Here is an 11,742-nt window from a genome sequence, read left to right on the forward strand (position 1 = left end):
AGGGCGCTTTTGTGGGGGGGGGGGGGGGGGGGGGTTATTGGGCAAGTTTTGAAAACAGTCCCAATTAGTTCCAGGTTTGGCAAAATTGTAAACTTGTCATAAAAACTACAAGTGGAAAACATATGTACCTCTCCCTGTCAGGGAAATTAGTTGGGTCTGTAATTTTTTCCCATGTTGAGAAAGGGCTATTATTGTACAACAAGCCAAGATTGCATAAAAGAAATCTCCCTTGGCAACCTACCTGACATCTGTTCATGTCTAATATGGGAAATGTATTAAAGGCTTTCAGAAGTAATCAGGATTGGCCATTAAGGAATAGAATGCTCTGGAACCTCCTCTCATTCTGGGGCAGAGAAGCTTTATTAGACAAGGGTCACTGCTACATAAACAGGAAATGATCAGATTTGTTCAAAACAGGCTCTGACACTCTTTATCAGCTAATTCTAACCGACAGGAGTGGGTTATTTTTAGCCCACGGGAAAATTTGATGGCCATGGATTTTTACAGCATGTGTTCTGAACCAGTAAAATGCTAGAGAGACAAACTGAGATTAAGATCTTGAAATAAGAAAAAAGAAAAGATCTAGCACAGGAAGATGACATCTGTAATAAAATTAATTGACAGAGGAAGACAGCATCATGGGAAGGTTTGTTTTCCTACACAATGATCAGATTAATTTGTACAGTTTCTTCTGCAATTGAGTAAGAAATTATTTTTTTTCCCCTTAAGAATTAATCTGGGATATTCGTGTACCTCAGTAAGATGACAGCGACAGACACAGATCAAGAAAATGAAATGTATTTTAGCCCAAACCCAATAACCAGTGTTTCTCACCAGATAAAGCATATTGTTCCATAAACTAATAGAATGGTTTGATGTCAGGGTCTGGGAAAAGAAAAGATAGTAACTGCTCTTTGAGTCAAATAATCTGCTATTTACTGTAGAGAGATTTGATATGAATTCTGGCCAAAAGGTCTTTGATGTGACTGTGTGCTTATAAAAAAAAGTTTATTTAATGTGTGGGACTATATATATATATAACACATGGACCACATATAAAAAATATATATCATAGATACCTATTTACTTGGAACATTTGTTTTATCAAGTGCACTGTGCAAAGATAAATAATTTTTCACTTGGCTGACTGTTGAGGGACTGGGATGTGGACTTCTTGCTTCACCGTATCTCCTAGTCCTGCAGAAGCTTGAGCTAATTATAGCTTTCCTCCACGTGAAGATGATAACTCAGTCTCTTAAGCTTAGGAGTCAGCCTCACAGCCCAGACTTGTAAGTTGATCTTTCCACGTTAAGAATTGTAGTACACATTTTTATGAACTGTGACCATGGATGGTTACATGATATTGCACAATATTATGAAATGTCTTTTTCAAACTCAGGAACTCTGGGTTATTCACTGATAGGAAGAATGCCAGCAAATTTCACAGAATTCGTTTTTCCTGCCTTTGTATCTTCTGTGTCTTTACAAAGATTTGTTTTTCATTGTGCAATGGCTAGTTGGTGTAGAATACATAGAGAATTCTGGTAAATTTCTGGGCATTTGCAGTATTTTAGAACAAATAAAATTTAGCCCTCTGTTGAACAAATGAGCGAATGAATGAATGAATGACCATAAATCAGCAAATCACCCATCCACATATTTACTGAATACTGTGTGCGTGTAAGGCATATGTTAGACACTGTGGGGCACTGAAAGATCTAGGCTAGTGGTCCTAACCCTTCAGCAGAATCAGTCACTTAATTATGAGTGAAAATGGAGACAGGTCAGTGCCCTGCAGAAGCAAAGTGCTTTCCCCTGTAGAAATTAAGAGAAGGGAGCTTTGCCGGCTCGGATGCCAGGTGAGCTGTTTCAGGGGAAATGGGCTGGGAGTTATGCCTGATTATAGCTTCCTAGGAGAACTGCTGAACCAGGCATGTGCTGGCTGGGGAATGTGGAGATAGAATACAGTTGAGCACAGAGATTTCGGGCGACTTAGACAGAGCCACTGGGACGAGGGGCTGAGGAGACTCTGGGTTCTTGAGAGAGAAAGATGGAAAGAAGGGGGAGGTAAGAGAGGGCCTTGGATTCTGCGCCCAGGAATGATTTAGCTATAGAGAGGGCTGATACGGAGAGGGGGTGAGGGCAGAGGACTGTCAACCCTGTCTCTGGCAATAACCCATTCTTCCCTCTCTGGTACTGTGAGACACGCCCTCTCCAAGGGACACACCAGTTAGTAGATGGGTGAGGAGCAGAAACTCTTCCTGCATCTGTTCTCACTGCCTTCAGCTCAAATAATCCTATGCACTGGGCGCGTGTTTGGGAGAGAATGGACCCGGGGGTCAGGGGATATGCAGGCCTTCCTGGCTGTCTTCCTTCCATCTGATTATGAACAGAGTTTTTAAAGAAATCCTTCCCTTCCTTTCTTCTCTCTATCCCTCCCTCCCTCCCTTCTTTCCTCCCTCCCTCCCTTCTTTCCTCCCTCCCTCCCTTCCTTCCTTCCTTCCTTCCTAGTGCTTGTGTCCTATGGTCCTATAGACACCAAGTTTACTACATCTTTCTGCATCTAAGCTTTTGGCCCTCCTAGGTACAGAATACATCTTTTCCTTAACATTTTCATTTTTTTATTTTTTTATTTTGTGTGATGAGTGTTTTGCCTACATGTACGTAAGTGCACTGTGTGCATGCAGAGCCCATAGAGGCCAGAAAAGGGTGTCAGATCCTCTGGAACTAGAGTTATAGATGGTTGTTAGCCACGATGTGGGTGCTAAGACTCAAACCGGGATTCTCTGAGCATTTTTTTAACTGATAAAACTGTAATGCCCAGTGAGGATTCAGTTTTGGGGTTAGTTCAGGAAGGACCAAAATACCCAGAGCTGGAGAACTTAAGTTGACGGACAGATTAGAAGACATTAGCTTAGAGATTATCTGATGTCAGAAGCAAGTACAGAGTGGTGTCAGTGGACTGAGATCGTAGCATCTTCTAAGTCAGTGTCTTCCAAAGACTACTCGGAATGGGGGTTCAAGTTGTCCACAGGGAACTCTGCAGTGTAAGCAGTTCATATAAACATGACCAGAGCGGGGCCAGGGCCTGGGAACCTGAGAGCCCGGGTCCTTCGTGCTGCTCAGGGATGTTAACTAAAAGCCACTGATGCCAATGGGTTACTGTGCACTTAGCTTCAGTATGAGACCCCAACCTGAGGCAAGGACCAAGGGTTACACATTGGTCTTCATGCCCTAATTATGGAACATGCTGGAATGTTAGTATTCCCTCAGATCAAGGTCACAGAGTTCCTGATGCAGATTTTCCTTCATTCTTCAAAGTGGCACTCTTAAGTTTAGACTCAGCCTAGAGCCATTTCCATTTTAAATAAAGGAAAGGGTAACACCTTACATATTTGGTTTTTCCTGACATCCTTCCTACGGAAAAGAATTCTTGCTCTTTTCTAGTTTATGTCCTCATTTATACAAATGAGGAAACTGAGGCACAGGGAGATGAAGGTAATTCAAGGAGTCACGCCGTGTCTTTCAGAGTCTGACTGCATTGCCTCTTGTATCACTGTGAGGAAAGAGATCCATGCCCCCCACCCCCATTCCCAGAAGTTTCTCAATTATCTAGAATGCTTTCTTCATATTTGGGATGATGTTTTGGGGGAAAGGATCTTATAACCTTACTTTCATTGGCACTGTTTCTCAGTCCATTCTAGCATGAGCCTTACCAGGTGTAACACTGTCCCCCCATGTCATCTAGCTTTATCAAACTGTGTCAAGTATCACAGACTGGAAATTTATCTTCAAGCTAATATTTTCGGAAAATTTATTTTTAATTTTATGTGTATGAGTGTTTTGCCTGCATGTATGTTAGTGCACCCATATCATACAATGCCCAGGCAGGCCAGAAGAGAATGTTGGATCCCCTGGAACTGGTGTTAGGGACAGTCGTTTACCACCATGTGGGTGCTGGGAACCGAACCTGGGTCCTCTGCAAGAGCAGCCAGTGCTCTTAACCACTGAGCCATCTCTCAGGCCCCCCAAGCTAATTCTTTTTAAATTTAGGGTTCATGCAAGGCAAGTACTCTCCCACTGAGATCCATTCCCAGCCCCTTCAAATTATTACTAAATAAACATGTCAGAATATTAATGTCTCCTAGTAAAAGCTCAGTTACTGGCTGAGATTATATCTGGTTCTTAAGAAAAATGTAAGCAGTTAGGAGAAAGGTCAAAAGAGTCTAGATAACGCAAATATTCAGTAAGTTCAAAAACTGCAAGTATAAAGTTTGTAACTTTATTGATTTTCTGTTAACTTGTGATTGGATAAAGACATCTCTCTTGAATTCCTTCTGGTTATGAAAAGAGGCCATCTTAATTGGCTTGTTTTTGTTTGTGGTTATAAACTATTCCAAACCTTCTGGTTTGAATTGTGGATTATGGATTATTTCATTTCAGTCCTTCACAATCCTCCAACTGAATCTTTTTATAAGGGGCAGAAGTTTTAAGTCTTAATAGCATTGGCTGATGACTCGCTGCAGCTCTCTTAACCGCCTCTGCCTTTGTGGGAAACACATACAGTGTCTCTTCAATTTTAAGTTTAGAGACCATAAATGCATTGAACAAATTTGATTTCCTGAAAAACTGCATCCTAGTGTTTTGATTGGTTGGCAAGAAGGGATTTTACTTTGCAGACTTCTACCTAACTTTCTCTTCCAAATATATTAGACTATAGATCACCTTTGACTTAAGAGACAGAATTGGATAGAGCTTTGGGTCCTGAGCTAAAGTCCTTCCCTGCATGTCTGGAGAAGCATTTACTGTTGGAAGAGCATCTTGGGGTATGACTGGAGCCAGCACATCAAGGGTGGTTTGCTAAAGTGATTTCCATTTGGCTGACCTAGTGGCAAGCCCAGTGCAGTGTTTTGAGACAAGACAGCATTAGGGAAATGGAGGTTAAAGAAATCCTAGAGACAGAAGGTGGTCGCTACCAAAGTGGCTCCTCCCAGGCCCTCTCTTCCTACCCACAAAGCAGCATCCTGGTTTTACATCTGGGAGAGTCACCTGACTTCTTGCTGGAAGGATTTTGCTTTGACATCAGATTCTGGATTTGACATCATTTTCAAGACTTCCTCTGACTCTCACCCTGGTTTTCTGGACAGACAAAGCCTTTGGCTTACTTCAAAATGGTCCAGGCCAAAGATGATGTCATATAGTTTTGAAAAGCTTCAGTTCCTGGAGTACTACCAAGAAAAAAACAGTCATCTTCCTTGAATCGGCCTGCCCTCAAGGTGTCCTGAGAAAGTGGCTGTTTCTCAGACAGCCTGGGCGATGCTGGGTGCAGGCTCATCCTTCCTGTGGCTTTGTACTCACTCACAGTGTTGAGCCACTGGAAGATTCAAGTCCGAGAGATCTTGGGTTCCCTGTTCTTCTCCAGATTCCCCCCAAATACCCACAGGATTTCATCTCTGTGACCTGAAAAGTAGAGCAGTGAAGGTCCAGGGTCTTAGGTTAAAAGAATGATTTTCCAAAGAAAGTATGTGTGTATGTGTGTTTACATATGTGTGTGCGCGGGTGTGTACATACGTGTGTATGGGGTGATCATGCATATGTGTTCTTAACCACAGCTGCAGTGAGTTCTTGAGTGCAGTGGCTCTGTGATACCCAGATGACAGGTTTTGGGTTTTGGCAGTTGGGGAAGTTGTTTGCTTTAAGAGAGTGGGGGTCTCTCGTGGGCCTGGAGCCTGACAAGTAGGTCAAACTGGCCAGCCAGGGGTTCACTACTGTGGCCTCCTCAGTGCTGGGATTACAAGTGTGTACCTGACCTTTAAAAAAAAATACTTTATTTACTAATTTTATTTTATGTGTATGAGTGTATTGCTTGCATGCATGTAAGTGCAACTGTGCTGTGCAATTCCATGTAGGGATCAAAAAAGGGCATTGGATCCCCTGGAAATGGAGTTACTGATGGCTGTTAACCTCATGGGTGCTGGGAACCAAACCCAGGTCCTCTGCAGGAGCAGCCAGTGCTCTTAGCTCCTGAGCCATCTCCCTAGCCTGCACCTGGCTTTTAAAACATAGATTCTAGGGGTTGAAATCAGGTCCTCATGTTTACAAGGCAAGCAGTTTATTCACTGAGCTATCTCTCTAGCTTCCCAAAATATTTTTGAAGCGACAGGATAGTTTCAGCAAATGCACCTCTGCTCACTAGTGCTGTTCTCTCTGCTGAGACTGGCAGTGTGGAGAATTAGTTTTGGTCCATCTCTAAAATACCGTCTGGGTTTTAAAGCTCCCTCTGGGACTGCATGTGGAAACCCGATGAATGTAACCACTGAGGTGACCCCCTCAGAGCTCCTCCATCGGACCTACACTGGGGAAAGAAGCGACTCTCAAGTGTCTCAGATTGAGGTTGTCACAGACATCCAGACTGGGTGTGGTCTGCTCAGTTTTCTGTCCTCTGAGGTTGTCTAGAATTATGCTCGTGCCACGTTGAGAGCCTTGAGATCCATGGTCTGTCCACAGTCTAACCTCTCTTCCGCCCTTTCTGCTTCCCAACTCCACCCAGCCCGCTGTCTTAAAATGGGGCGCAGTGTAGGTAGATGGTGATGTCCTGAGTCCCCAGTATTTTATAGAGAACTTAAAGGAGCCACAGGAAAACACAGCCCGAGAGCAATGACTTAATAGTGAATACCACCACCACTGTGTTCCCCCTAGAGAGACAAGTGGTCAGGACGAATAGACCCATTTTACTTGAGGCTGTGAGAGTGAAAAGTTGTGTGACTTCACCCGCACCCTTAGATTCCCGCTGACCTCTTGGCTGTATTCCACTCCACAGAAAGCCCAGCTCCAAAGGCTGAGAGCTCAGAAAAAGCCCCACAGTCATTCACCTCCTCCGATGGAAAAGGCTCTGAGAGTCCTGGTATCTCCTTGCCACAAGCATGCACCATTCCTCAGGTTGTTCCATTATGGAGGCAGCTTTGATGAAGTAGAAATCCATGGGCCTCTCAGTACCAGAAGACCTCCATATGGGGCTGGGTTTACTGTTCTGCACCTATGTGACTTTGGGCAAGTGAGGCGCCCTCCCGGCATCTCAATTCCCTTATCTGTGATGGAGATTCCAAACACCCACCTCACAAGATACAAGATTAAATAGAAGTGCCAATCTGTTATTACAAGACATAAAATACAGAGCACACAGACAATCACCTTGGTGGCTACTTAGGAACAGATTGCAGGGCACACCTAGGCTGTTGTATGGCCCTGCTCTGCCCCTGAGCCTCCGCTCATCTGAGCCAAGGCACTACAGAGGGATATTTGAAGGGCCCTTGGTACCAAGGGCTTTTGAGTAATGATACTTCAAAGAGGATCATGTTTCTTCTTCCTTGATTGACGGCCCCAGGATAGACCAGCCCAAGACTGGATGAAATTTGTAATCGTGTGTGTGTGTGTGTGTGTGTGTGTGTGTGTGTATGATTACCAAAATTGTGTATTTTCTGTGTTCTAAGAGGAATTTGAACCCAAACTAAGCTCTCCAGATAAAATTTTCTGTTGTTATCCCCACTGGTAGATGTAACAAGTGGTTTTGTCTATGAGAACTAGTGAAACCACTTGACCAAAAGCCTTCGTGGGAAATTGTACATGACTCAACATCGTCTGGAGATCTTCCTTGGGTTTAGAGTGGGGCTCATAGAGAAAAGAATTCTTTTTATTGCAATGGCATGTAATGCATCACCTCCATCTTTATTTACTTTTATTTAGGTTAGCACAGCATCCATTGAAGGTTGAAGTTTTCCCTAGTTGCTACCTTTATCCCTGTGAACTCCACTAACAGACCTGTGGATATTTTTCAAATAAAAGCCTTTCCTTCAGTTGTGTTAACTACCACCACACCTTCCCTGCCCTGTCCACCACACAATACAATAACAGAGTTTTCCTGAAACCCTGTTTAGAAAGGTCCACAGACCTCAGAACGCACCCTGTCTTCCTACTTTCAAAGAAACACTAAATTTTCTCATATGTAGTAAGCAATGTGATTTCCCCCAAAATCATCGATGGCCAGATCTTTTTTTTTTTGCAAAACCTTAATCTACAAACAGAAATAACGTTTAAGAAAAAATAAAACAAGGAGATGTTGTGAAGGTCAACATAGTACAAACTGGTTTTGTTGTTACTAACCCAGTTCAGTAACATGCTCAGTGAATGTTCCAAGTCTGGACTATGCTAGTTTATATGGGATTTGATCAATATCCCATTTTCCTCATCTAAGGGAATTAAAAAGAAACAGATTTTGATGCACATGGTTTCAGATTTGGCCTTTGTTCTGGCAATGAAGGAGCTGAGGTGACTGTAAATGCTTCAACTAATTTGATAACTTTCATTAATCTACCTAGTCATCTTGTTTTTTAAAGTAACACATTATATGGTTCAAAGATACATAAGCATCTTCGGTGAAGTCTTTTCTCTAACCCGTGTGCCTGGTGGCTCACCTGCACTGACTTCGGGCAGCCAGTGTTAGTTGCGATCATCTAAGCTGGTGAACTGACATACAGTTCAGTTAAAATGTGATTTCTATTTTGATGTTTTAGCACATAACATCAAGGAACGGGGTGTGTTTTGGGGGACTTTGAAGGCGAATGTGAAGAACCAGGGTGTGCCTTAGAGGACGTAGGTTGGCAAATACAATATACAGAGGTCTCGGTCTAGAGCCCCCACTCCCCTTACATTTTCTTAGCTTTCTCTATTTCTGGGTTTCCAGAACAATCTGTTCTCTTCTGATTGTCGCATATGTATAGAAGCCTGGGTTGCAACTGTCCCTTGATGCTAGTTTGAATCTCTCGTTGCCATCTTTTCAGATAACAGCCCGCCGTCAATGGAAACATATTTATGATGAATTAGGAGGGAACCCTGGGAGCACAAGTGCGGCCACCTGTACGCGCAGACACTACGAAAGGTAGGCAACCAGCTCTTGCAAAGTTTTTGCTTAATTAAAACTGTGTCGATTAGAAGACATTTCTGGCCAAAGACAAGACAGAGGAACCCTAAAGGATCTTCTGGGAAACGGGAAATACCCCCCTGGAATTTTCCTTTGTATAGAGTGTTCTCTGGTTACAGAAACTAAAATTAGATGAGCTTTTAGTTAGACTTTATCCTGTCTGACAATGCCTTTACCCCACAAGGGTAGATTGCAGGGGATATTCTTGGTAGGCTTATTTGCCATGAAATCTTTTGAGTTCTGGAAAAGATGAGCAATGTTAACATATGACTGTATTATCACTCAAAAGTAGGCATGCCTTAGCACAGCAGAATTGCCCTAAAGTCTGAGTTTTTCCCCATACCTTGTTATTATTATTTTCTTAAGTGGCTGTGCTTTTGATCATGGAAATCTTGAGCCATACTCTGCATGCCTTAGGGGTCTAACAATCTCTGCCTGTTTTAGAATAGCAATGACAATATAGTCAAGAAGAAATACAGATGCAGTGTCCAGGAAGGTCGTGTCCATGGGCATCTTCGCCCTTTGCGTTAGGACTGTGCGCACTAGGACTGATAACAGACTCATGCATAATGCTTGCTCTGTGCTTCAAGCCTATATTCAATGTTTAGGGTGTACCAGCTTCCTGATAGCTGGCTCTTCCCTGAAGACCTGGGGGGAAGGTTAATGCATGTTACATGTTTGTGTATGTGCAGGTATGTATGCACATGTGTAGAGTTTGTGTGAAAGCGAAGGGACAATTCCGGTATCTTCCTCAATCGCTCTGTTTCCTCTTCTGTGGCTACGATGAGGGACACTGGCAAAAGCAACTGAAGGGGCAGAGGGTTCGTTTGGCTCAACATCATGGCCTGGGAGTCAAGAATCTGAAGGCACTAGTTATATTACATCAACAGTCAAGAACAGAGGGCACTAAATCAATGCATGTGCAGCAGTGCTTGGTGGATTTCTCTATTCACACAATCCACAGAACCCTGCCCAGGGAATGGTGCCACTCTCAGTGGGTGGGTCTACTCACCTCAATTAAAGCAAGCAAGATAATCCCCCACAGACATACCCACAGGCCAACCTAATCTACACAGTTCCTCCATGAGACCCCACCCCACCCCAGGTGATTCTGAATTGTGTCAACTTGACACAAACCAGCCATAGCACTGTCATCTTATCTTCTGAGACAGGGTCCCTTCACTAAACCCGGAGCTTACCAATTTGGCTAGAGTGCCTGCTCAATGTGCAGTGGAGATCTGTCTGTCTCTGTCCCCAGCCCCAGCACTCGGGTAACAGTTGCTCACTGCCACGGTGATTTTTTCCACATTGGTGTTGAGGATCCAAACTCAGGTCTTCAAGCTTGCACGGCAAGTACTTTACCCATGGAGCCATCTCCTCAGCTGCAGAAATTCTGATGAGCTCCACTCCCTGGCTTCAAACCCAGAGCTTGAGAGTGCAAAGTTGGGCGGGGGGATGCTGTCAGAATGCAGTTAGTTGCACAGACTAGTTCCCTTGCTAGTGGGAAAGGCAAACAAAACACTACAACTCAGCTTCTAATTTGTTTCTCCATTGCTGTGACAAAACACTCTGACCCTGGGGAAGAAAGAGTTTATTTGGCTCACATCTCCTGGGTCGCAGTTCATCACAGAGCCCAAGGCAGGAACTCAGGGCAGGAACCTGGAGGCAGGAGCTGGAGCACAGGCCGTGGAGGAACACTTCTTACTGGCTTGCTCCCCTGGTCCATGCTCAGCCTGATTTCTTATACAATACAGGCCCACCTGCCCAGGGATGGTACCATCCACAGTGGGCTGGGCCCTCCCACATCACTCAATAATCAAGAAGACAATGTCCCACAGGCCAGTCCAATGGAGGCACTTCCCCAGCTGAGGCTCCCTCTACCCAGGTGTTGACAACTACAGCCGTCCAGCACACTGAGTATCTTTTCATTGATTGTGACCATTCCAACTTGAACCTACGTCTGTGACACCCCCTGAGGGTACACCATCCTCTATCATGCCACTTAACACATCAGATCTTTGTCGTATTTCCTTGATGCTCAAGTATATGTTTATCTGTATTGCATTTAACTCAGTGACCAGTTAACAAAAGTTAGAATGCTTTTTGTAGAATGATTGGAATAAATCGACCTGGGTGTAGTACTTCATGTAAATTTCCCACAAAGTATTCCCAAGAGATTGCCTTGGTCCCGTATAACACAGAAGGATTCTTAAACATTGACAATAGACATTCAAATCGCCGCTCTTTGTAGCTTCCTGTTTTGTATAGTGTTACCGCTTTTTAAAATGTGACTATTATTTCACTCAGTATTTAACACCACGCATTCTCACTGTCCATAAGAGGCATGCAGCTGATGCCCAGTCCAGTGTCTCTGCCGGTGAGGGCTCTGCCCACAACACTGGAGGATAATGCCTTAATCTCCTTATCTTTGACTTAGGAGTCTCTAATCAAAACATGACATTAGAAGTACAATGAAAATACAGCCTCTCTCCTTCCAACACCTTCGATTCTGGAAGTGAACAGCCTTTCCTTCCACATGCAAAAGTTCCCAGTTCCTGAATCACCAGTCTTAAAGGACCCAATGGCAAGTGAAATCTGAAAAAGGAGTGTGTCTCAGCTGCTTGCTTACCTAGTTGAAAAGTGCGCTGAATAGTAAGATGAAGTTTACAAAGCATTGCATGTCCCAAAATTAAGCCGAGAAGAATTGGGATAGAGAAGGACTGGATCATGTGTGTGTGTGTGTGTGTGTGTGTGTGTGTGTGTGT

At 43.8% G+C, this 11,742-nt stretch overlaps 1 protein-coding gene across 2 annotated transcripts in view; it reads left to right on the forward strand.

Moving 5' to 3' along the window:
• Arid5b (AT-rich interaction domain 5B) overlaps window positions 1-11,742 on the forward strand; it is a 192,680-nt gene that overhangs the window by 155,880 nt on the left and 25,058 nt on the right. For both annotated transcript variants that reach the window (XM_008837297.3, XM_008837299.3), the window contains one exon: window positions 8,838-8,935. In XM_008837297.3, coding sequence (XP_008835519.1) covers window positions 8,838-8,935 — 98 coding nt within the window. The remainder of the gene's footprint in view (window positions 1-8,837; window positions 8,936-11,742) is intronic.

The sequence above is a fragment of the Nannospalax galili genome, unplaced genomic scaffold, assembly GCF_000622305.1.
Source record: "Nannospalax galili isolate Female #2095 unplaced genomic scaffold, S.galili_v1.0 scaffold178, whole genome shotgun sequence".
NCBI lineage: Eukaryota > Metazoa > Chordata > Mammalia > Rodentia > Spalacidae > Nannospalax > Nannospalax galili.